At 49.1% G+C, this 21,783-nt stretch overlaps 1 protein-coding gene across 4 annotated transcripts in view; it reads right to left on the bottom strand.

Annotated features, from left to right (window-relative positions):
* Window positions 1-21,783, bottom strand: part of LOC119437452 (WD repeat-containing protein 6-like) — a 245,733-nt gene that overhangs the window by 176,646 nt on the left and 47,304 nt on the right. For all 4 annotated transcript variants that reach the window (XR_005189379.2, XR_007465092.1, XM_037704476.2 and 1 more), the window contains one exon: window positions 18,967-19,260. Coding sequence is in view for 2 of the 4 variants with exons in the window: in XM_037704476.2 (XP_037560404.1) it covers window positions 18,967-19,260 (294 nt within the window). In the remaining 2 variants the exon portion in view is untranslated. The remainder of the gene's footprint in view (window positions 1-18,966; window positions 19,261-21,783) is intronic.

Here is a 21,783-nt window from a genome sequence, read left to right as displayed (position 1 = left end):
ACATCGCGGTGGCTCTTTTAACAGACTGTGAGAACCACGTAATGCCTTTGCTTGCCATGAAGCGAAAGAAATCCAGGCTGACCGACCTCTGGAAATAAAACTTCCGGTAAGCACAAGCTTGCCAAGCTTGCCGACTTTGTCATAAATATGCAGTGAAATTGTAATACTTCAAACCGCTTCATTGAGATGGTGCACGTGTCGCAAAATGAGTGTTTCGTGATCGGCCGGGCACACGCGTTGGGTTAGGCGTCGGCCGCAATGTACAAAAAATGCTGTAACCGCAGCGTGAAATGCATTCTCTCGTGAAGCTGACACTTTACCGACTCCCTTCGGTACGTCTGAACCTTTGCCCCCACGCTATCGTGAAGATTTCCCAGACGATGGTTTCGGTTTCATTCGCAGCTTTGCCGTTTGGCGTACGTATATACCAGTGTTGCGGAGTTACCACTCCGGAATTAGAATAACTCCGGAATCATTCCACATTTTCACGACCCCGAAATGGAATGGGAATGGAATTAAGCGCCTTTTGCCCGGAATGGAATAGGAATGGAATTATGCATTTTTCCGAAAATAGAGCACTTTTTCGTCTACGCCGCTGTTGTTTGTCTAAATATGCCGAAGGACCAACCACCCCACGTTCAAACATTTGTAAGTCGGAGCCTCGAATTTAACAATAAAGCAGTATTTTTTAAATGGCTTGGCTGATTACAAGTAAGGTACATTTAGAAGCAACGCGCCTACCACAATTCTGTCCTTATAGACTGAGTTGCTATGAAGTTTGTCTCGATTCTTCGCGTAACCATGGCTCTATGACGTTGGTATCCGTCATGCAGAACTACGGCGGTATCATACTCCCCCCCCCCTCCCCCTTATGCCTTGTGATTTTTTTTTACCTCGGCAGCGCCTTCGCCACGGCCGCCTTAACCCTTCGCTCTCCCCCCCCCCCCCCCTTCACTTCTGTGTTTTTGCTTCTGTCACCGTCGGTGACTCGGACGCATATTCAAAAAAGCTGCTCCTCTAAGTTGTGATGCGTATTGATGCTGGTGCAATGCTTGTGTTCACTGCAAGCTTCTGCATACCAGCTTACGTGCCGTCTCACCTTGTACTCACACCCCGTCAACCCTTCTGCAATACTGTCCCCCCTGTCTAGACAATGGAGGCCTTTGCCCGAAACTTTGTCGACAAAGGTCTGCAGGTCAGCGCAGCACACAGTCGTACACGATGAACTGTGCGCCCTCTCCCTCCATACAGAGTGCGAGTATAAACTTATGAAAGCATTGGTTCGGCAAGCCAGCCGAAGCAGGACAGCCCACATCACTGCGGTGCCTCCCCGAGCCCCAACGCGACGATTTGCGCCGAACAAAACCCACGTTTGCTCTGTTCTATGGTGGGGGGAGGAGGAAGGGGAAGTCCAGACGGCGCGGGTGCCGCCGCGCAGGCGCTTGTTGGCAGCTAGAGAAGCCCAACGTTTCGTTTAGTAGTTCGCTCATACTGTGAATGCTAGACAATGCTTCAAAGCATCCCTCTTGGCATTCTATGCTATACCCCCACCCTCCTTTCCAGCCTTCCATTGCAAATAAAAACGTTTTCATAACGCACTGAGACAATGGCTCCTGCGCCCAGTGGCTCACGCATGCAGTAAGTCCGCCAACATGGCACATTAGAAACAATCTTTTGAAATTACCCATGAAGAAAACAAACAAGCTGCACACTGCAAGCTTTGCTCCGAAACTATACATGCTGTAGTCGGAGTTTCATCTAATTTGATTCGGCGCCTAAAAAGAAAGCATGAACGTGAGTACATGCAACAAGAGGAAGGGCTGGCAAGCCAGCCGAAGATAACCTCAGCCTTCATAGCTGGGTACAGCTCTGTGCCTGCTCATCGAAAGGCTGCTCTTGACGATGCCGTAATATAAGGTCTCCATGAACACTACTTTTCTCAGCATAAAAATACGCTATGTCGTTAATCTAGCTTGAACACATATTTAAGCTTAAACAATATTAAATAAAACATCACAAGTCGTTAAAACATGCTGACCATGCAAATACTATAGGTAGCGGGAGAACTGCCCCTATGGGAATTACAGTTAAACCTGCTTATAACGAACCTCCATATAACGAATTCCTGGATATAACGAAGTTTTTCTATTCCCCGCCGTTACTCCATAGAAGCACATGTGTGAGACCTCTACATAACGAAGTGGCAGCGGGAGACCCCCTCGAAATAACTAATTTTGCCCGCCCACAACCTGGAGATTTCGTCCCAAATTTTGTCATTTTTGCGCGAGCAGCAACCGGAAGCATCTTCTCCACCGCGACAGAATCAGAAGCGGTGGCGGCACGCTCGAATTCACGGCAACTGTGAGGCGAGAGCACGTGTGCGTGCGAGCGTGCGCAAAGCGGGCCTGCATCCCTCGACCCGGCGATCTTGCCGCCGCAGGCGTGACCTTTCCCCCTCTCTTCATTCAAACCTGATCCCACCGCTTGCTGCAGCTGACCTAGTCCGCCAAGCCGGCACTCTCCTTTTCCTGTTGATGTTGCCGAAGGAAAAAAGAAACATTTTTTTTCAACGCGCTGGCAGTGCCACTCTTTGGTTAATGCGCAAGTCTCTGCGCTTCACTTCACTAAACTGACACTAGGTGACACTATACGACGCTACGAAGCCATCGTGTCGCTCGCTCTTTGTTTCCGACGCCTCGCGCTTGTGTGAAACGACACGCGTCCACGCATCCAGTACCTGGTGTGACATTCCAAGGATGAGTGCTTCGACAAAGAAACGCAAGATATTGACCTTGTCTGCAGTTCACTTTGAAGATAAGCCCGTGCGAGCGCACACTTTTTCCACATCGCAGATCCTAAGCCTGAGGTTACATAATACCGTGGAAGAGCTTCTAGAAGCACACTGCATAGCGTACATTCACTGACTACAGGGAATCAAGACGTTGGATCCTGGACCGCATCGGACACAGAGTATCCCCAACACACGACGATCCTGCCACCATTCCCCCCAACATCAGAAAGAGGTTCATCATCAAGCCACTGCCAAAGAACATGCTGGCAGGTCATCACGACGGCAGACGAAAAGCAAGAGCTCAAGCCCTACAAAAAACCCACGGGTCCAACTGCGAAGCAGCATACGTCGACGCTGCTCAATATTCCTTGCCACATAACACATACGCACAGCGTAATTAGCCTCCCCAAGATCATCAACAACAATGACAACAACCAATTTACGCCCCGAGCAACACCACTAAGGACGGCCTGTTCTGTCTGTGCCCTCAACTCGGCGGAGGCAGAATAGGCGGCCACTGCCCTCGCTGCAGCGGCCGGATTTACAACTATAATCAGCGACTCAAAGACCGCCATATCTAACTTTGCACGTGGAATCGTGGCCCCAGCCATGCTACGAATACTGCATCCCCTACTCTCCCCCAAACAACAAGATAGTGAAGAAGAACCCACCCCAATTGAATTCATATGGGTCCTGGCTCACGCAGGGAACCCGGGGAACGAAGTGGCCCACCAGTGCTCGAGGATTCGTCAGCCGAGCGATGGGTCCCATCTCTGACCCAGGGGACCTGGTCAGCGAGCCACTGACCCCATACCCCAATATTGCCCAATACTACCGCCTCGCAAGACGGACGAAACCCCCACCTCATCCCAAGCTCACCAAGGGACAAGAAGTCACCTGGCGCTGACTCTAAACGCACTCCTTTCCCAACCCACAAATATACGCACACTTTTACTCTGACTTGACAGATCCACACTGCTCGTTATGTGGGTCCATAGCCTCCTTAAATCATATTCTCTGGGACTGCAGCGAAGATCCCCCCCCCACCACCAGATCTCCTGGCCGCTCCCTCGCCTGAAGCGTGGGAAGCGATATTTATGAACCCGAACTTGGAGGTTCAACTTCGAGCCATCAAAAGAGCCGAGGAGGTGGCTGTAAGGAATCACCTGGTAGCCACCCCTATCTAAGCCAAATTAACAAAATGAAGTTGTTTCCTCCTCCTTAAGATACGGCGGCCGCCGCAGAAGTAAACGCCTCCCTTTCTCGCCTCCCCCGCCATGCCTAGCGCAGAAGCGCGCTTCCTTGACCCCTTCTCCCTCACGTGCGCGAGATTTAGTCGGCTGATCCCCGCAAGCTTTCACTCACACACACAGCAGTCGGCACGTGGTGACGACGTTGCCGCGTTTGGACTTCACACGGAACCTCAAAGTGACGTCCACGGTGACGGCACAAATGCGCTTAGCAATAAAATGTGCTTCTGTGCGGTTACTACTCCGATTGCGACAGCGAATTCGCACCCCCTACCGGCAGCTTCTCCGCGTTACCGGGAACTTATCTCGAAGGCCATGCTTTTGTGCACGGCAATCGGCAACAGCTGTACGAGCAGGAAATAGGTCATGGTGGCCATGTTGTAAGTTCACTATCGCTGGTGACTCGTCCGGGCGTCGCAACTTGAGCATCGAACGCCTGCGCACATTAGATTTTGCGGATTTTATACCTGTGCATGTAGAACAAGAAAAATAGTACGCACTAATCGTTTGGTGGGCAATGAGCAACTATGGCTTAAGCGGTCAGCCAATACGTGGGGTTCAATGGGGATCTTCGCAACTACGTTTAAACCGCAATTGCGCATTAAGCGGGTAGGTATTAGCGATGTTTACCTGTACAATCCTTACTTCATATAATATTTGATGCTTCACCTTTCGGGCGAAACTGGGACTTTTTCTTCATCGCAACTTTAGTGTATTTGGAGTAAATCTTGAGTGATAGTAGATATGGTAAGCGTTTCATTTTCAAATTTCCGTGCTGAACCTGCATATAACGAAATTCTCTTTATAACGAAGTTTTTCGGGAATTTGTAAATTTCGCTATATCCAGGTTTAACTGTAGTAGGGTGGTTGTACTGTGCCAGGTATGTCACCAAGCTACTTTACCTCGACCTTGGTAATGTGTTCTGCGTATTTTTGCAGTTCTTAATGCGTCTGATGGCCTCAGCGTTATGCTGCATTCATCGGGAACTCAATAAAACTAACAAGATGTATATCCTATGATGAGGAATTACAGGAATGGAATTGAACTGCCTGGCCATTCCCGGAGTGGAATTGGGCTAAGTTTTTTCATTCCGACGAATTGAAAGGAATGGAACTGCAGCAAGTTTTAATTCCCCGGAATGTAATTGGAATGGAATGGGGGGGGGCACCCATTCCGCAACACTGCTATATATACATACCAATTTCGCGTCATCGAAGTTCCCCCACAACAAAATTTTTCGCGTGTCCCGTGAATTTCGTTGTAGAAGGACTCGACTGTAGTACCTCAAAAACCCGCGTATAGTCTGAGGTTTTCTTCAAAATTTTACCATGTGATATTTCCGCCCCATACTATATGCGGGTCCCAACAATTTTCAACCCAAATTCACAGTTCCGGTATTGCTTGGTGCTATCATCATCAGGTTATTGTGCAATCATCAGTCACCACTGAAACCACGCTGACTTCGCATCGGCCACGCTTTGCACAATGTCAGGACCGCCAAAGCAGTACAGTGGAACCTCAGTGATACGATTTTTGCATAATACGATTTGGTTGGATAATACGTCGGATACGATTTTCGGATTATACACTTTATTTTCCGGTTCCCATGAAGATCGTATCAAAGAGATTCCAGTGTATTTAGCTACTTTCAAAAGAAAAGTGATCATAGCTGCCGAAACTATCAGCAACTGTGCTGCAGGGCAGCCATTCTGTGTGAATTAGCACAGCATCTGCAGTTGAAGGAAGCAAAAGGAAACCCTCTTTGTGTGCAGCAGCTTGAGAAGTTTCCCGGGGCCGAAGGATGGACTGTTTCCTGAAGTTGAACTGGACCTGACCCCCTTTGTTCAAAAGCAACGAGCTGTGCACCTCACTGTCAACATCGAGTTGCTGCAAGCAAAGGCAAAAGAGGTTTCTAGAGAAAAAAGCATTCCACGGATGGACTTCAAGGCAAGTAAGCACTGGGTGTCTCATTTTATGCACCACTCTGGATTTTCTTTACGTTGGCACACGTCGATATCGCAGCAGCTGCCAGAAAGTTACGAAGAGCTGCTTGTGGCCTTTCAGCGCCAAGTGATTTAGCTGCGAGAGTTGGTCAACTTTCAGCTGGGTCAGATCGTCAACATATCTGCCACTAATGCCAGTATATCTGGACATGCCCTCAGCACTAACGGTGCAGCAAGAAAGCTCCAAGCAAGTTTTCGTGAGGTCAAGTGGAAATGTAGTAGTAGTAGTATTAACTTTTATTTAAAATTACATCCAGGTCCAGTGGGTGGGTCCCTCAGTCCAGGGCCCCACTGGCGATAGCGGCATGCCAGACTTGGTCGAGAAGGGCCAATTGGTCCTCCCGCACCGTGCTGGCTAGCCACACCTCCCACTGCCTATTATGCGAGTTTTGACCCAAAAGGGGTGATTGGATTTCTTGAGGCAGACTCTGGCACGACCATGTTATATGGTCAAGAGATGGCCGCCCCTGGTACCAAGGGGGGAAGTGTTGGGGTACTGGGTGGGGTGTATGTGGTACGGTAGGAGTAGATGTGGGTATGTATGGGTTTGTGGTCGGCGCCAGTCCCGCATTTGCACTGAGTCCAAGGATGGGTCTGGAAAGCTATACCGTTGCCTTCATCTCTGTGCCCCCCAAGATATCTTTTACTGTGATCGGAGATTCTATGAGAGTGCGTTCCATCACTAGGATGCTATATTCTCGAGCGAGGTGGTCCGCCCTCTCCTTACCCATCACTACGGCGTGTGCCGGACAACATAATAGCGTGGTGTTCTGTGAGATTTCTTCCTAGGATTTTCATCGCGAGTTTGGGCAGGGTGCCTGTCATGAAAAGGGGACATGCTGACTGCGAGTCGGTTAGTATTAAAGCAGTAAGTGCTCTATTTTCATCGTCGCGTATAGCCAGAGCCACCGCGGTAGCCTCTGCTGTCGCCACTGACTCTGTTCTGACTGTTGCAGAAATAGTAGTTTGTGCGTTTGTGGCTACCACAGTGAAAGTTTTGCTATCCTGTTTGCAAGTGGAAATGTGAAGATGTGGGTCACTGTAATGTTGTCTTGCATGGCAGACGGTCGCAAGCTACCCTCCATGTGGTGTTCACTTATGCAATATTTCGCATGACTATCAGCGAATGCATCAACGGGCGGCAGCGCTTCCGTACTGTGATAAAATGCTGTTTACTAGATGCCTATTTTACTTTCTTGTGGTCTTTGTGGAGTCGACACTGTTGCCACTTTTTTTATCAGAGGGGGGGGGGGGGAGGGAGAAGGCATTTCTGATAAGACGAACAAGTTTTCCCAGTCCCTTCAAGTTCATCTGTCAGGGTAGCGGGCCAACGCCAGGCAATGTAGAGTCGCAGGCCCGAAAGCATTTGCAATGCGCACGTCTGAAAGTGTGGTCACTGGCTTGACGCCTGCCTTCTTGTGCTATGAACGGGAACTATGGAACCCATGGAGCCATCGTAATCAGGCAGGTGGCACCAATGAGGTGCCCCCTTCTGCGCCTCATGCCCAAGCTATTGAACTGGATGTGTCCCTTCGAGATACCTGGGCCTTTGCACAGGGCCACCAAACTTTGGTAAGAGCCAGCCAGGCCAAGCATTACAGCAAAAAGCGCACTCCAGCTACCTTCCAGGTTGGCGACTTGGTGCTGCAGGACACGCACCTGATGAGTAAGGCCACCATGGTATTCACAGCCAAGTTGGCCCCTCGATGCACAGGACCATTTAGAGTGAGTGCACGCATTGGACACAACACCTACAGACTCAAAGACCTGGCTACAGGTAAACAGAAAGGCCTTGCTAATGCATATGCCTTGGAAGCCCTGTTCACAGAATAAAAAGTGGGGGGGGGGAGGTAATCTGTGAGGGTACCGGGCCGACACCAGGCGGCGTAGAGTCGCAGGCACGAGACGGTCAGCAACCGTGTAGAGTCGCAGGCACGGGACAGCAGGCAACCTTGTGTGGTGGGGAAAGACAAGATGGATGGTGTGTGTGCGCGGTCGGCATGGCAGGAGTGCATGACGATGAACTTAGCGAGCGAAGTGGTTGGCGGAGCAAGCTGCGTGCGGTGCGGATGAACTGAACGCAGATTCTCTCTCTATCTCTCTGTCTGTGTGTGCGTGCACAGAGGATTTCTTGAAATGAATAATGCAATTATCCGACCGGACCCACCATGGAGAACCAAGAATCGCCTACAATACAACCCACCAGTACCACCCAGCCAGTTGCTCGGCCTCTCCTGCCTTTTTCGATTGTCCAACTGTTGGCTTCGACCTCTGCAACCACAATGGAAAGGAAGACTCGTGGCTGAAATAGAAAAAATTTTTCACACCACGCCGCTTAACGACACGGTTAGGCCTGACGAGACAACTGGCATGGTTAGGCCAGACGAGACTACCAGCACGACCAGCGCTCAACATCAAAGGCACACCCATCCCACTGCCGAAATTCACTGGCTACCAGGACGGACACTCGCGGTGGAATTTTCTGGAGAAGTACTCGGAGTACTGTGATATCTCGGGTACGGTGGCTTGATGGGTAGGTGTGCCGACTGGCGCGTCTGGAGCGTGGTTCACCGCTTCTCCGCATCATGACGCAAAATTGGCGCTGCGGTCAGTAGAACGGTTCCGCAGCGCGCATCCTCTGCTACAGGGGGCTGGCGACGAGCAAAAAAATAAAGCCAGTGTTTGAATAGTTGTATCTCGTCTGTTCGTGTCAGTTTCAAATGTGAAGAGCTCCGCGTCTCTCGTACTGTTTGCAAGTTCCTAAGCGATGTGGAATGTTCCAGGTCGGAAAAATGACCGGTGAGATTAGCGGCAGCATTGCTCCACCAAAGAAGACCACCAAGGAGACTTACTGCTTCGCTTCGAACTGCAAGTCGGGCTCTAAATTTGTGAGAAAGACAGCGGAAATGTTCGCCTCGGGCTGCTTAGTAGCTTGCTCAGTATCGGCGACATTAATGAGCAAGCGGAGAAGCGGTGAACTACGCTCCTCGACATTGGAACTTTGCAAGCCGCACATGAAGTGCTGAGCGCCTGCGACATCGAGCACCGCTGCGCTGCTACAAGGAAAAGAAAAGTGGCTCTAGGCTTATATTCTATATAGCAGGCTATGCAGCAAAGAAGTTCCTGCAAAATTAAGAACCAAGTTCTCCGATTGTTCAGGGACATTACTGAATTCAACAGAATGAGTAGGTCAGGGCTGTTTCTCCCTTCGGAAGCACAAAAAAACTGGTAGCATTGCTCGAAGACGCCTTCAAGCTGTGCTTCAGTTTTAATGAGTTAAGAAGGAACAGTATTGCCGACTTTGCATCCTTTCTGCAGCTGAATCCTCCGAATTTGATCGGCTGTGAGCGGCACAAGAAATAGCTCACAAACGATGTTGTGAAGTTCCATTCAATTACACGCCTTTACTTTCTTGTCAAGGGCAAGAACATGGCGCGCGAAAGCAACAGGGAGAAGAGGAATCACCTGAAGCGGAGGCGTGTGCTGTGAATAATGTGGTGGACCAACGTTGTGGCCTTGCTGGCGCTAGGCTATTTATGTTGGTGCATCAAGTTATGAGAGCGTTTCTTGTATTTTAAATATATTCATGCATCTAGCCCAAGACGTATTGCTTTATTTTATTGCAACCAAACAGTGAACATATGCACTTACCAACACAATTCGTATCTCAACAACTTAAATACCGTAACTGATGCAGCAATAAACACAATACAGTAAAAGCTCGATGATACGAATCTCACGGGGTCACGAAAAATATTCGTATTAGCCGAAATTCGTATCATCGAAACACAATTAAAACTACTGTCGAATCTCGATAATTCGAACTCGAAGGGGCCCGAAAATTTGTTCGAATTAAAAGGACGTATTTTTGAAGTATTCCTGCACCATAGCACGATGCACGAACGGTGCGAGTCGTGAAATATCGCGCGCACAAGCGCATAGCAAGCGCGGGCCACGAAACTGCCCATGCCGGCTAACGGTCGCTTCCCGATAACGACAGAAAACGAAGCTTCAGGGAGCGAGCGGGCGGCGCCAGCACACGGGTGCGCGCGGAGACCGTCGAAGGTGAGGGAGGAGGGCGGCAGGGAAGCGGATTTGGCCGTGTCAACTCCGCCGCTTCGGTGGCTCCCTTCGCCCTCCCTCTCAACTCCCTCGTAGCTGTCTCACCTTCAACTCCGTGCGCACATCTCCGTGCGCGCCCCCCGCCGTGCTGGCGCCAGCTTATTTTAGCCGCCCCCTGAAGTTTCGTTTTCTGCCGTTATCGGGAAGCGAGCGTTTGCGGGCGTGGCAGTTTCTTTGGCCTGACTGTGCCTCCGCCGCTGCTTCCCTCTGCGCTGCTGCCGCAGCGTGCAAGGTCAACATGTGACTAGAAAATAGAGGAGAAGGGTTCACTGCCATTTTATCCGCGTGGCTGAGACGTCTGCACTAGTGTGTGCTAGAATACGGTTGTCTAGAACACTCTAGTCAGCGCGTACACGCTTGTTCCGGCGCGATGCAGAAACGGCGACCTTGCAATTTGAGAGAGAAGGAAATTTCCGCCGCGGGTTCTTTTTTTTTTTTTCCCCCGTTCCTTCGTGCGCAGCATTGAGGGGTCTCTCCTGAGCTTTTGCTCTATGGCGGTGTCGGAGCAATGCCGGTCGGAGGCGCCGCCGCGTGATTTGGCGCGCTGCTAAGAGCATTGTTGGTGCGCGGTATGTTCGAAATAAGCGTGTTCGAATTCGCTTGCTTCGCGTTGACATTGAACGAAAGCACGTTTTTCATGATAGTCTCGCTGTGCAACAATTGTGCTCAGTGTTGACGTTGCGAGGCCTAGCTCCTTAGCCAACTCCGTCCGCTTCCTCTTGGGATCCTCACCGACCTTTCGAAGAATGCCTCATTTCTCTTTAAAGGAGAGTGCTTTCCGCTTGCGAGACATAGCTCGCTGCGACTAGGCAAAATGGCGCAAACACGAAGAACGTGGCCCGAAGCGCAGCAGCCACTCCATCTGACGGCTCGCAGAAAAGGAGGAAAAGTACAAAAGCACCAAAAGCGCCACCGCTTCTAACTCTTCGCGCCCAGTCGCGGAGTCCGCGCTGTCCGGCGCTGCGCCTCCGCATGAAAAGAGAAGGAGAGAAAGCGCGTGACTGCACGCTGTTCTCTTTCGCGGCCGTCGGTGGGGCGGCGTTTATTCGTATCAACCGACGCAGGCTGAAAATCAATTCGTAACAACCGTTCTCTAGCACGTTGCAAAGTAATGGGGCTCGGCCGGGACCACAGAAAAATTCGTATCATCCGGAAATTCGTATTAGCCGTGATCGTATCATCGAGCTTTTACTGTAGCTGGATTTCTTGAAATTGAAACATTAGAACTCACTAAATATCACGTAAACACGTTTCCATATACCGTAGAAAACCACTGCAGTATTTTTTATGCATGGAAAAAATGCATCTACGTATTTAAAGCAATGGGCTGGAGCGCTGCTAAATGTGACCAATCGCAAGCTAGAAAATTGACTTCAGCATATCGTGTCGTCTGACTAGACGACAGTAAGAAATTCCCCATTCTGGCTTTACCTACACTGCTCAAAACGGCATTGTATAACACGTACTTCTAAGCTAGAGCAGAGGCAGCGGTACTATCAAGCACACGTACTGCTCGTCTACACAGCCGACGTTGTGCGCAGCTCAGCCGTTATACTGTCTGCAGCGCCACTTCTACGTCATGATGCGGAGAAGTGGTGAACTACGCTCGGTCGGCACACCTACCCATCTAGCCACCGTATCTCGGGGATTCCACCTGACCACCGTCTGCAGCTACTTCCAGCAGCGTTGGAGGGGTCAGCCAAACAATGTTGGCGCTTCTCAGGTGTGTACCCCGACTGGCAGTCCTTCGCGTCTGAACTTATGGTGGAGTTTATTACCGTTGACTACAAGTTTAACCCTTTAAGACGCTATGTACACAATTGTCTATGCCCAGAAAGTTTGTCAACAACAATAGCATTGATGAATGTAATGGTACTTAAAATATGTTGAATACATCTTGAAACTGTTCTGATTGCTATCGTGTTGCAAGTTTGGATAATGGGTTCAAAATGATTTAGTAAAAAGAGGGGGAAGGTAGACGACTGTGTGTGCTCGCTCGGTTCGCGTATGTTGTTGTATGTAGTGGGCGTAGCCCTTTCACTGTTTTTCAGTATGTTGCATCAGGTATAATTTTCAAGTGCCTGGACGGGTGCTTTTCGAGCCTGGTAGACATGAAATACTTGATGCCCTCATATGTAATGTTCCTGTAGTGAGTTTTCGCAGGGAGTCCATGTTCTGTAATCTTGACAAAACTCACTAAAGAATTGAAAATTCTTCATCTATCCTGCAGCTGCATGCTTTTGATGATTATGAATATGCAAGAAATGCGGTGAAAGTGTTTTCAGTTAACAGTATTCATTGGCGTCTGAAAGGGTTAAACTAAAGGCAGAACTAGATCAGCGCACTCAGCCTCCGGCAGAAAACCTCAAGCAGTTAATTCACATCATTGTCGAATACAGTCAAATCCAGATATATCGAACACTCATATAACGAATTACTGTGTACAATCAAACCCACTTATAACAATATTCAAGTGCCACGAAGATTCTATTGTTATAACCGATAATTGTGATAACCGGGTTGCATAAAAATGACTCAGTTTCACCCGATAGGCGAAGCATCGATTGCGATAGCAAATTAGTGGACAGCTATACAAAGTAAGAATAGTAGTTTTATCAGCCGTATAAACTTGTAAACATAGGCACACTAACTGAATTATTAAGCATGGTGTCACGCAAGCACCAGCAAACATGAACGCATCTTAATCGATGACCGCGGAAACTCGCTGCAAAAACGCTAGAGTGTATCAGCGCAGCAGTAGCAACGAGCGAATTAAGCTTCGTGCTGGCGCTCACATCAACGCAATCTTAGCCGCAAAAATACCGGGAGGTCAGACTCTGCACCCGCCGCAGATGGCTTTCAAAATAAAGCCGCACAGGCGGGCACTCACTTTCCATCCCGGTAGGACCGCGCAGCCTCAGTAAAGCATGGCCCCTCCACCTACCTACCCTCCCTCCGGAGCGTTGTGCGTGACTGGAAGACTGCGCACTTCCTGCTCTTGTGTGCGCGAGCCGCGCATGCCGGCTCACCGTCGCATGCTTTCACTCGCACTTATACAGCGTACGGCGACAATTTTATCACCCGTGAACTTTATACAGAATGTCACGGCAACAACGGCAATGGCAGAAATTCACCTAGAGTGTCTATATAATTGTGATTGCAATAAACAATCAATGTAGGGGGATGGCAGAGCTATTGTGAGAAAACTGATGGCAGGGAAGCCAGTGCCCTCCCCACTACCTTCCTTTATCTGGCTGCTGATTGTGTTGACTCGTTTAACTGTTTAACTCTGCTCCCTGCACACTCCGATCGCGCGTAAGAAGCCACGGCTGTCGGCGTTCAAGAATGGCCCTGCTATAACTACAGCAAAGCGGGGCTGCGGGTGGCAAGTGAAATGCGAGCTCCGCTGAGGCATCGATTTGGTGGCCTCAAAAGGGGCCTTTTAAAAGATGCAAGAAGGCTGCCGCAGCAGCCTCTCTGCTTGAGAAATCCAGTAGAAACGCTGAGGCGAGATCGCTACAAATATCTCGCCAAGTACTTCTCACAGGCTTGCACGAGAAAACCCCATGTCCGTCGGCTTTGCGTGCTTTACGCTAACCTTGCCGGCCTTGCCGACGTCCTTCTCTCGCGAAGGTTCCTCGCGAAAACGAAGTCCCGGAGGGACTAAATCATCTGCAGGGCCTCCTGCGAGGACAACGTTGAGGCAGCCTGCCCTACTGCATCATCGCTGCCATCGTCGCCGTCACCATCACTATCCAATGCAAGCACGTTCGCGACGATCGCCTCATCGGTTAGAAGCACTGTGTTTCCAAATCAATAGCAGTGCGCTTTCTCTTCACCGGAAACGTCGTTCATTGCCGATGACCAGCGGGTGGATCAGCCAAACGTTTAGGCAGCGAGTCAAACGAGGCTGAGAAACCATGTGGCCCGGAACGATTTCAACGCAACAAACAAAGACAAGCACGAGCGACTTAATTCGTCGCTCATGCGTAACGATGCTTTGCACTGGAGCCCCGCAGTCGAACCCCCCACCTGTGCTGTTCGCTCGCACGCCGCAGACAGGGGCAATTACACTTCGGCACTGCAACAACTCGTCAGAGCGCCTCAGAACTTCGGGTTGCAAGCGACACAGGGAATACCACGATTCGAGCCGCCAAACCGAAATGTCCCGTGTCAGCAGTGTGGCCACATTAAACGTCAATGCGCTACTGCTAGAGCACGCAAACCCCGCTGTTTTCACTGCAATTCACCAGGACACCTTCCAGCAGATTGCCAGGGAAATTAACGAGCGTAGCCACTTCTCCAGCCGACAGGTACGCGACGTCCCTGAAAGTGCTCGCAACAGCTGGAAATAAAGAACCACAGTTTGAACTGTTGATTGGCGACAGTGTCCTTTATGCACTCATGGACACTGGGGCAAGCGTGAGCTTAATAGGTAGCCGTGCCATTGCAGCAGCCAAGTGCACGGGTGGCACCTTCAGGGAAGAAGCACGAACCCTGAGGCTTGCTCATGGCTGGTCACAAACTGCACAATCGGTTTGCAGTTGTATTCACCAGCAAAGTGGGTCCAGGAAGCAGCGTTTTCTTCTTTTGCCAGAGCTGTGTCACAATGTTGTCCTTGGGTGGTATTTCCTTGAGGTGGCCCGTATTTCTCTGCACATGGGCCTTGGCGGATGGTCACTGCACTGTGACCCATATGGGCTTGTCAAAATTAAAAAGGCAATAAAGCTGCCCTGTGTGTCGGATATTAGACACTGAGCCCTGTCAGTCCGTAAGGCAGCATTGCAATGTGATATGCAAAGTCAAGAGCCTGATGAAAATGTGGCCAGCTCCCTACAGGCACTTTTTGCAGATGTGCAGGATGTATGCCACGATACCACCGTGAGTGGCAAGCGTAGTCTAGAGAACCTTGGGGAGGAGCAGAAGCAGAAACTGAATAACATCCTTGCGGACCATAACCATATTTGTTATTTTTACCACTCGGCCAGGTTGCACATCCCTGATGGTTCACAAAATAGACACAGGCAACCACCCAACAGTTAGATGCAAGCTGCGCCCTGTTAACAGTCAAAAGAGAGAAATTCATACACCCAAGATTTGCTGGACCAAGACCTCATTGAGCCCTGCTCCAGTTCCTGGGGCAGTGCCTCTGTATTAGTAAAGAAGAACAACTGGAGGATATCGCCTTGCGGTCGACTACCGAACCTTAAATGCAAGCACAACTGTGCCAGTATAGCCCATGCCCCGCACAGATTGGGTACTGGCTCAGCTCGGCCGCGCTAGGTGGTTCATGAGCCTCGACCTTGCTCAGGGCTTCTTTCAAGTGCCGGTTGCTCCCGAATATGCACCAAAGACTGCATTCCTGTGCCATAGAGGAGTGTTTCAATTCAAGTGAATGCCATTTGGGGTAGCAGGTGGGCCGGCAACATTCCAGTCTCTCATGCACAAAGTGTTAGAAGGCATATAACACAAGTACTCCATGGCATTTCTTGATGATGTGCTCATCTATTCAGAGACTTTTGAGGACCACCTACAACATATTGATCAGGTACTGCAAAAAATTGGCTCTGCAGGTCTGACAATCAATCCCAGCAAAGTGGCATTCTGTGAACAGGCATTAAAGTTCCTTGGGCATGTAATCTCTCCAGGCAAGTGCCAACCTGATCCGGACAAGGTGCGAGCGGTTGCAGAGTTTCCATGCCATATAACAGCTCAAGGAGCTCCAAATGTATTTGGGCCTGGCAGGACCCTACAGAAATTTTATCCCCTGGTTTTCTGACAAAGCCAGACCTCTAACAGCTCTCCTCAAGAAAGGAGACCATTGGGTTTGGCGTGCCGAGCAACCAACAGCATTCGAGACTCTGAGGCTAATGCTGGCAGGAGAAGTGCTGTGGTATTGCCTGACCTGAACAGGCCCTTTGTGATAGAAACAGATGTCAGTGGCACTGGCATAGCGGCAGTGTTGTTGCAGGAAGTCTAAGGTGAACTCAGGCCTGTGTCATTTATAAGCAGAACCCTCAGCGCTGTTGAAAAGAAGTACAGTCGAACCCACTTATAACAATATTCAAGTGCCACGAAAATTCCATTGTTATAACCGATAATTGTTATAACCGGGTTGCATGAAAAAAAGTCAAAACAGGGGGATGGCAGAGCGGTTGTGAGAAAACTATAATGGCGGGGATGGCCAATGCCCCTCCGCACCACCTTCTTCCACCGGCTGCTGATTGTGTTGACTCATTTAACTGTTTAACTCTGCCTGCTGCACACTCTGGTCGCGTGTAACAAGTCGTGGCTGTCGGCGTTCAAGAATGGCACTACTATAGTAAAACCTCGTTAATTCAGATTTCACGGAACCGAATTAACCGAATGTCGAATTATTGCGGGTACGAAGAAAACAATAAACAAATGCTTTCTACGTCAACACGCTTTTATTTACTGAAATAATCAGGAGAATACTGTTTCTATTTTGCACAAAGGCAGTGCGGACGCTGCAATTCTCATCATCTCGTGACTGATTGGCACTTGCAGCGGCGAAGGCCTCGCGACTTCTTTCAAAGCACAGCCGTGGCGCGCGTCTTCATCTGAGACACGCTTTTCACTACCGCGCGCACAACCCGATTACTTTTTCGCCAGGTCGCCACCCATCGCGATGTAGACAGTGCTCTTCATCCTCGACAGTTTTGATGTGCACTGAGTAAAAACGAAACTATTGTTTGCTGCGACCGCTGTCGATGCGATCATGGACGACGACCTTGCGGTTCTGAAGGCGCATGGCCGACACACGCACTGAGTCAGAACGAAACTACCGTTTGCTGCAGCTGCGGACGAAACCGCGGTCGCTATCGAGACGATCATGGATGGCGACTACTCAGTTATGAAGGCACGCAACCAACGCGTGTACTGAGCCAAAACAAAACTACTGTTTGCCGCAAGCGCTCCAAACGAAATCGTGGTCACTATCGACGTGATCATGGATGGCGACTACGCCGTCATGAAGGCACGCGCGGCCAACACGGTGCTATGCGTGGCGGTAAATGCAAGAATAAAGACTTTAAAGGCACAAATAGGCATAAAGCGTTCTGGTGTTGCTGTCATCCCAGTACAATTTTCAATGATGGCTATGACGTTGCGAACTCCGTCGCTTCGTTTCGGTCGATGCTAATGCTGTTTTGGCCCTATTACATCGCACATTTTCGTCGCTTCGCCAGCCCAGCGCAGTTGGCACGGTCCATTCGTGTTTCGGAGAGTGGCGCGGCATAGAGCTATGGGTGCACCCCATTCATGTTCAGAGGGGTGAAAGAGCGACGAGAGAGGGGCGCACGAGGCTGGCGAGGCGGAGAAGGATGGAGCCGTTGAGCCGTTGCACGCGGCGGCGTGCAATGGCTCGAATTTTTTTCTTTTTAGGGAGGTCGTATTCCATTCCCTCTCAGCACGGACACCCAGTAGCCAGACTTCATCGTTATAACCGATAATACGACATGGAGACATTGTAGTAAGCAGGTTATTTTACCATAGAAAACATACAAAAGTTGACGGTGCAGCAGCTTCTCATTGTTGTAACCGATATATTGTTAAAACCGGTATCGTTGTAAGTGGGTTCGGCTGTATACTGTCCAAGAATGGGAATGCCTCGCTGTGGTGTGGGCTGTCGATAAATTCCAGCCGTATATAGAATTCACATCATTTGAGGTGTATTGTGGCCATGCATCATTGGCTTGGATGTTTACGACTGAGAAGACATCGTGCAGAGTGCGACGTTGGGCGCTGAGATTACCAGGGCTCAAGTGTACCATAAAGCATCGTAAAGGACGGGCCAACATCCCGGCAGATGCACTAAGCATTTGCCCCATCACTACCACCGAATCTGCTCAGCCTCGTTTGGCAGAGGATCGGTTTCCAATTGAAGTGCAAGAGCCACAACAAACCATTCGTTTTGAACTAGCAGCCCCTGTTGACGTGACTGATGTGTCTCCCCTCACCGACAGTGCAAAGTTCCAGTTGGAACAACGCAGGGACCAATTGCTGCTGCAGCTGCTGCAATACTTACAGACTAGCCTGCTACCTACCTGCTACCTGATGAAACTAAAGAGTCCAAGAGGGTACAGGACCTAGCTGATGGCAGCGAAATATCGAACAATGGTATCCTTATGTACATGGTCGGTGAACGTAAGGTCGCCTGGCTTCCCCAACACTTATGAGACATGGCACTGAGTGGCCCCCTCAGTGGCCATTTGGGCTTCGTAATCCTGTCTGTATGTCTGTCTGTGTCTCTAACCATTTTCCTGCCAACTTGGGTCACCGGGTGGGTAGTCCATTGCCTAATGGGTAGCACATCAGGCTGCTCTGCCAACCCTCTAACCAACTTGGGTCACTGGGTATGTGGCACTGGGTATGTGCTGCTTTTCAGTCACAAAAAATATCCTTTAAAATTTCTCCAATGCTCGGCGGAATTAAACCTGTGCCACACGTGGACTTCCCGGAGGCATTGCTAGATGGCACAGCATGTGCAGTGGAAAGCACGAGAGTAGAGTCCTGCTGCATACACGTTTCAGCATTGGCAATGACATGTGTCACTACATTGCTTCAATGCTAATCGCATACATGTCGATATTCATCGTGAAATGAGTGCTGCTGAATTTTTTATTAGTGCAGTAGCCATACTGTTACTCTGAAAAATTGTTGAAAAAAAAATAAGGAAAGAAAAAAAAAAGAATGTGCAGCTATTACTATAGTTTACCTGGTACGCGTAAATAGGCTCCAGGCACCACTTTGTGTGACACACACCAATGGTGCTCTCACCTCGCCAACGCTGAGATAGCAGCTCCGCAAGATGGCAGCCCGCCACACACGTGACTCGTGGCCGTACAGTGAATGCACTGAGCTGAACCACCCACTGGCCAGCTGGGCAGGCCCGAAGGGCACCAGGGAAGTGGTGCCCGAGTTTGTGTTGGCACTGCTGGTTCCCGCCCGTTCTGGTAAGGTGCTGCTCGACCCACCAGCCTCGTGGAACCGGTAGACACGCAGTGACCGGTCGTCTGACGTGGAGCACAGTAGCCGCTGTGGCACATGGAAGCTCACCGAGAAGATCACGCCCTGCCAAAAAATGGGCGACAATGGTGAGATCATATCACTCGATGCAACAGCATTCATGGGCTCATTTCTCTGGCCTCACAAATCATCAGCCTGAAAGGTCGCAGTGATACCCCTGTTACACTGAGCTCACAGCTATGTGATACTGCCTGTTGTTATCATCTCTTTGAAGACATGCTGCCCATTACTGGTGGTTGCATCAAACTACTGTCAAATTTTTAATCAGTTTTGTCCATAATAGTAATACAGTTGAACTCACTCCATATTGAAGTGCCAAGTCCCATTGTTACAACCAATAATTGTTATAACCGGGTTGTATAAAAAGAGCAGAGGGGACCAACATTCAAACAATTTAGTTGCACAGAAAGAAGTACAGTCGAATCGACTTATAACAATACCGGTTTTAACAGCATATCTGATATAACAATGAGTAGCCGATGCACCGTCAACATTTATATGTGTTCTATGGTGAAATAAACTACTTATTATGGTGAAACTACTATGGTGAAATAAACTACATACACTAAGCAGAGACAACACATTTGTTGCTTAAATTTCAATGCAAAAGAAAAGACATTTCTTCTGTATGTAAGCAGCCGTGACTTGGGAGTACACTTTCTGCCCATTCTGCCATGGCAATGTGCGCTTAATACAGGCTTCTCTTTAATAATGGTTCTCAACTCACCTTTGCACTTTCCCTGACACTCACAATAAACGGCGTGCAGGGCGCAATAAGATCTTGTTCCACTTGGATTTTATACGGAACATGACCGCGAGAACGCCTTGATGCTATGATGCTCCGCTTCAGCAGCCACTCTGTTGCGCTGCGCACGATTTAACAGAGGTGTTGACAAGCAGCCGCATGTAATTCAACCATTTGACCATCTGCATCCGCGGCAGTTTCCGTTAATTGCCTTGGTATTCCTTCGTGGTGGCAGTGAAATTTTGTTATATTGAAATCATGTATAAACAGACTTCGTTATATTAAGGTTCAAATTACAGTAGAACCTCGTTCATACGTTTTCAAAAGAAAAAAAACACGAGAAAAGCTTAGTAACCGGGAAAACGTACGATCGGAAGTAACTAAAAAATTTGACACTGAACATTTCTAGACATCTACGTAATGTGAAGCATTCTGCGAATCATTGAGACACAAGACACCGACACGTGTCAAGGTGGTGGGGCTCCGGCGATCTCAGACCCGTTTTGTTGTTTTCCTATTCCGTGGTGTTTTAAGACGGCGAGAGGAAACCGAAACGAAACCGAGCTGGTGGACGACATAGGAATACGATGTCTACGATGCGGCCGGAGTGACATGTGATGCTCACATCACACCGCTTGAAGCAAGCAAGGGCGATGCGTTTGGGTTATCGCCTACTAAAAGCGTGCAGTATGCTTCTAACTGCACTACGTCCCACGGGCTGTAAAACAGATAGGTAAAGATGTTTATCGCAATAGGGTTTGCGGTGATAGCTGTGAATGCGGCTGGTGACGTCCCGGGAGGAGATTTGCTGGTACCCGAATAAGAAACCGAGCACACACCCGCGTTTTCACATGAGACGGGCAGGCGAGTATTGCCGGGAAGCTGCCGCAGTGGGCGACTACTGTTCTCGATCCCGCGCGCCTTGCGCATTGTCTTGTTTACATGCAATCTAGCGGCCGGAAAACATATCATACGATCACAGTTCGGCGATGTACTGAACGTTAGTGCCGAAAGATCGTGTTTTCCGGGAACGTATGAACCGGTAAAAAATAAGCGTAACCCAACTGTGTCGTTTTTTGTGTTCTCAATCATGAACGTTTGCACCGGGAAATAATCAAATCGGGATCGTAGAAATGAGGTGCTACTGTATATGGTGTTCTATAAACAAGAAGTTATAAAACATTACATACTTCGTTATATCACGAATTGCATTATATTGAAGTTCGCTATATAAAGGCTTAACTGTATGTAATATGCTACATTTCCTCCTCACACCTTCTTTAAAATGTGCATTGATGATCATTCTTTTAACCCATTGGCTACCAAATATGATGTGTGTCCGATACCCTCCGTTCTAATTATTTTTACCGCTAAGCAAATTTTCGCGAAATAATAAATACCAGAAAATTGACAAATCTAGCCTCCGCTTTAGTGGACAAGGAGTGCCATCTATGCCCAACCTTTTCTGATCAAGTATAGCGTATATTGATATTCGTGCCATCTATGAATCAATTTCTAAACCAACCATACCTCCAGCCTCCAACACAACGAATCACCAGCTTTGGTAATATGGCCCCTGTTGTTGGGCCCTGCGGTGTTGTTGGGCCCAGCTTTGATAGCCAATGGGTTAAGAGTGTGCACATTTGACTGTTAAGATATCTGTAAATAATTAAACAATATTCAATTTACACCGGAAAGCTAACCCGGCTACTATAATCTGATGAAAAAAGACATACCGTAAAATACCGCAGAAGCACCCAACCCACCTAGACATGGGTATGGTGGCTAGAAGGAGAGGTGTCAGCATCGTCGCGGTCGCGCCT

Source organism: Dermacentor silvarum, chromosome 1 (genome assembly GCF_013339745.2).
Source record: "Dermacentor silvarum isolate Dsil-2018 chromosome 1, BIME_Dsil_1.4, whole genome shotgun sequence".
NCBI classification, from domain to species: domain Eukaryota; kingdom Metazoa; phylum Arthropoda; class Arachnida; order Ixodida; family Ixodidae; genus Dermacentor; species Dermacentor silvarum.
Note: the sequence above shows the minus strand (reverse complement) of the source record. Positions and strands in the feature narration are given on the sequence as shown.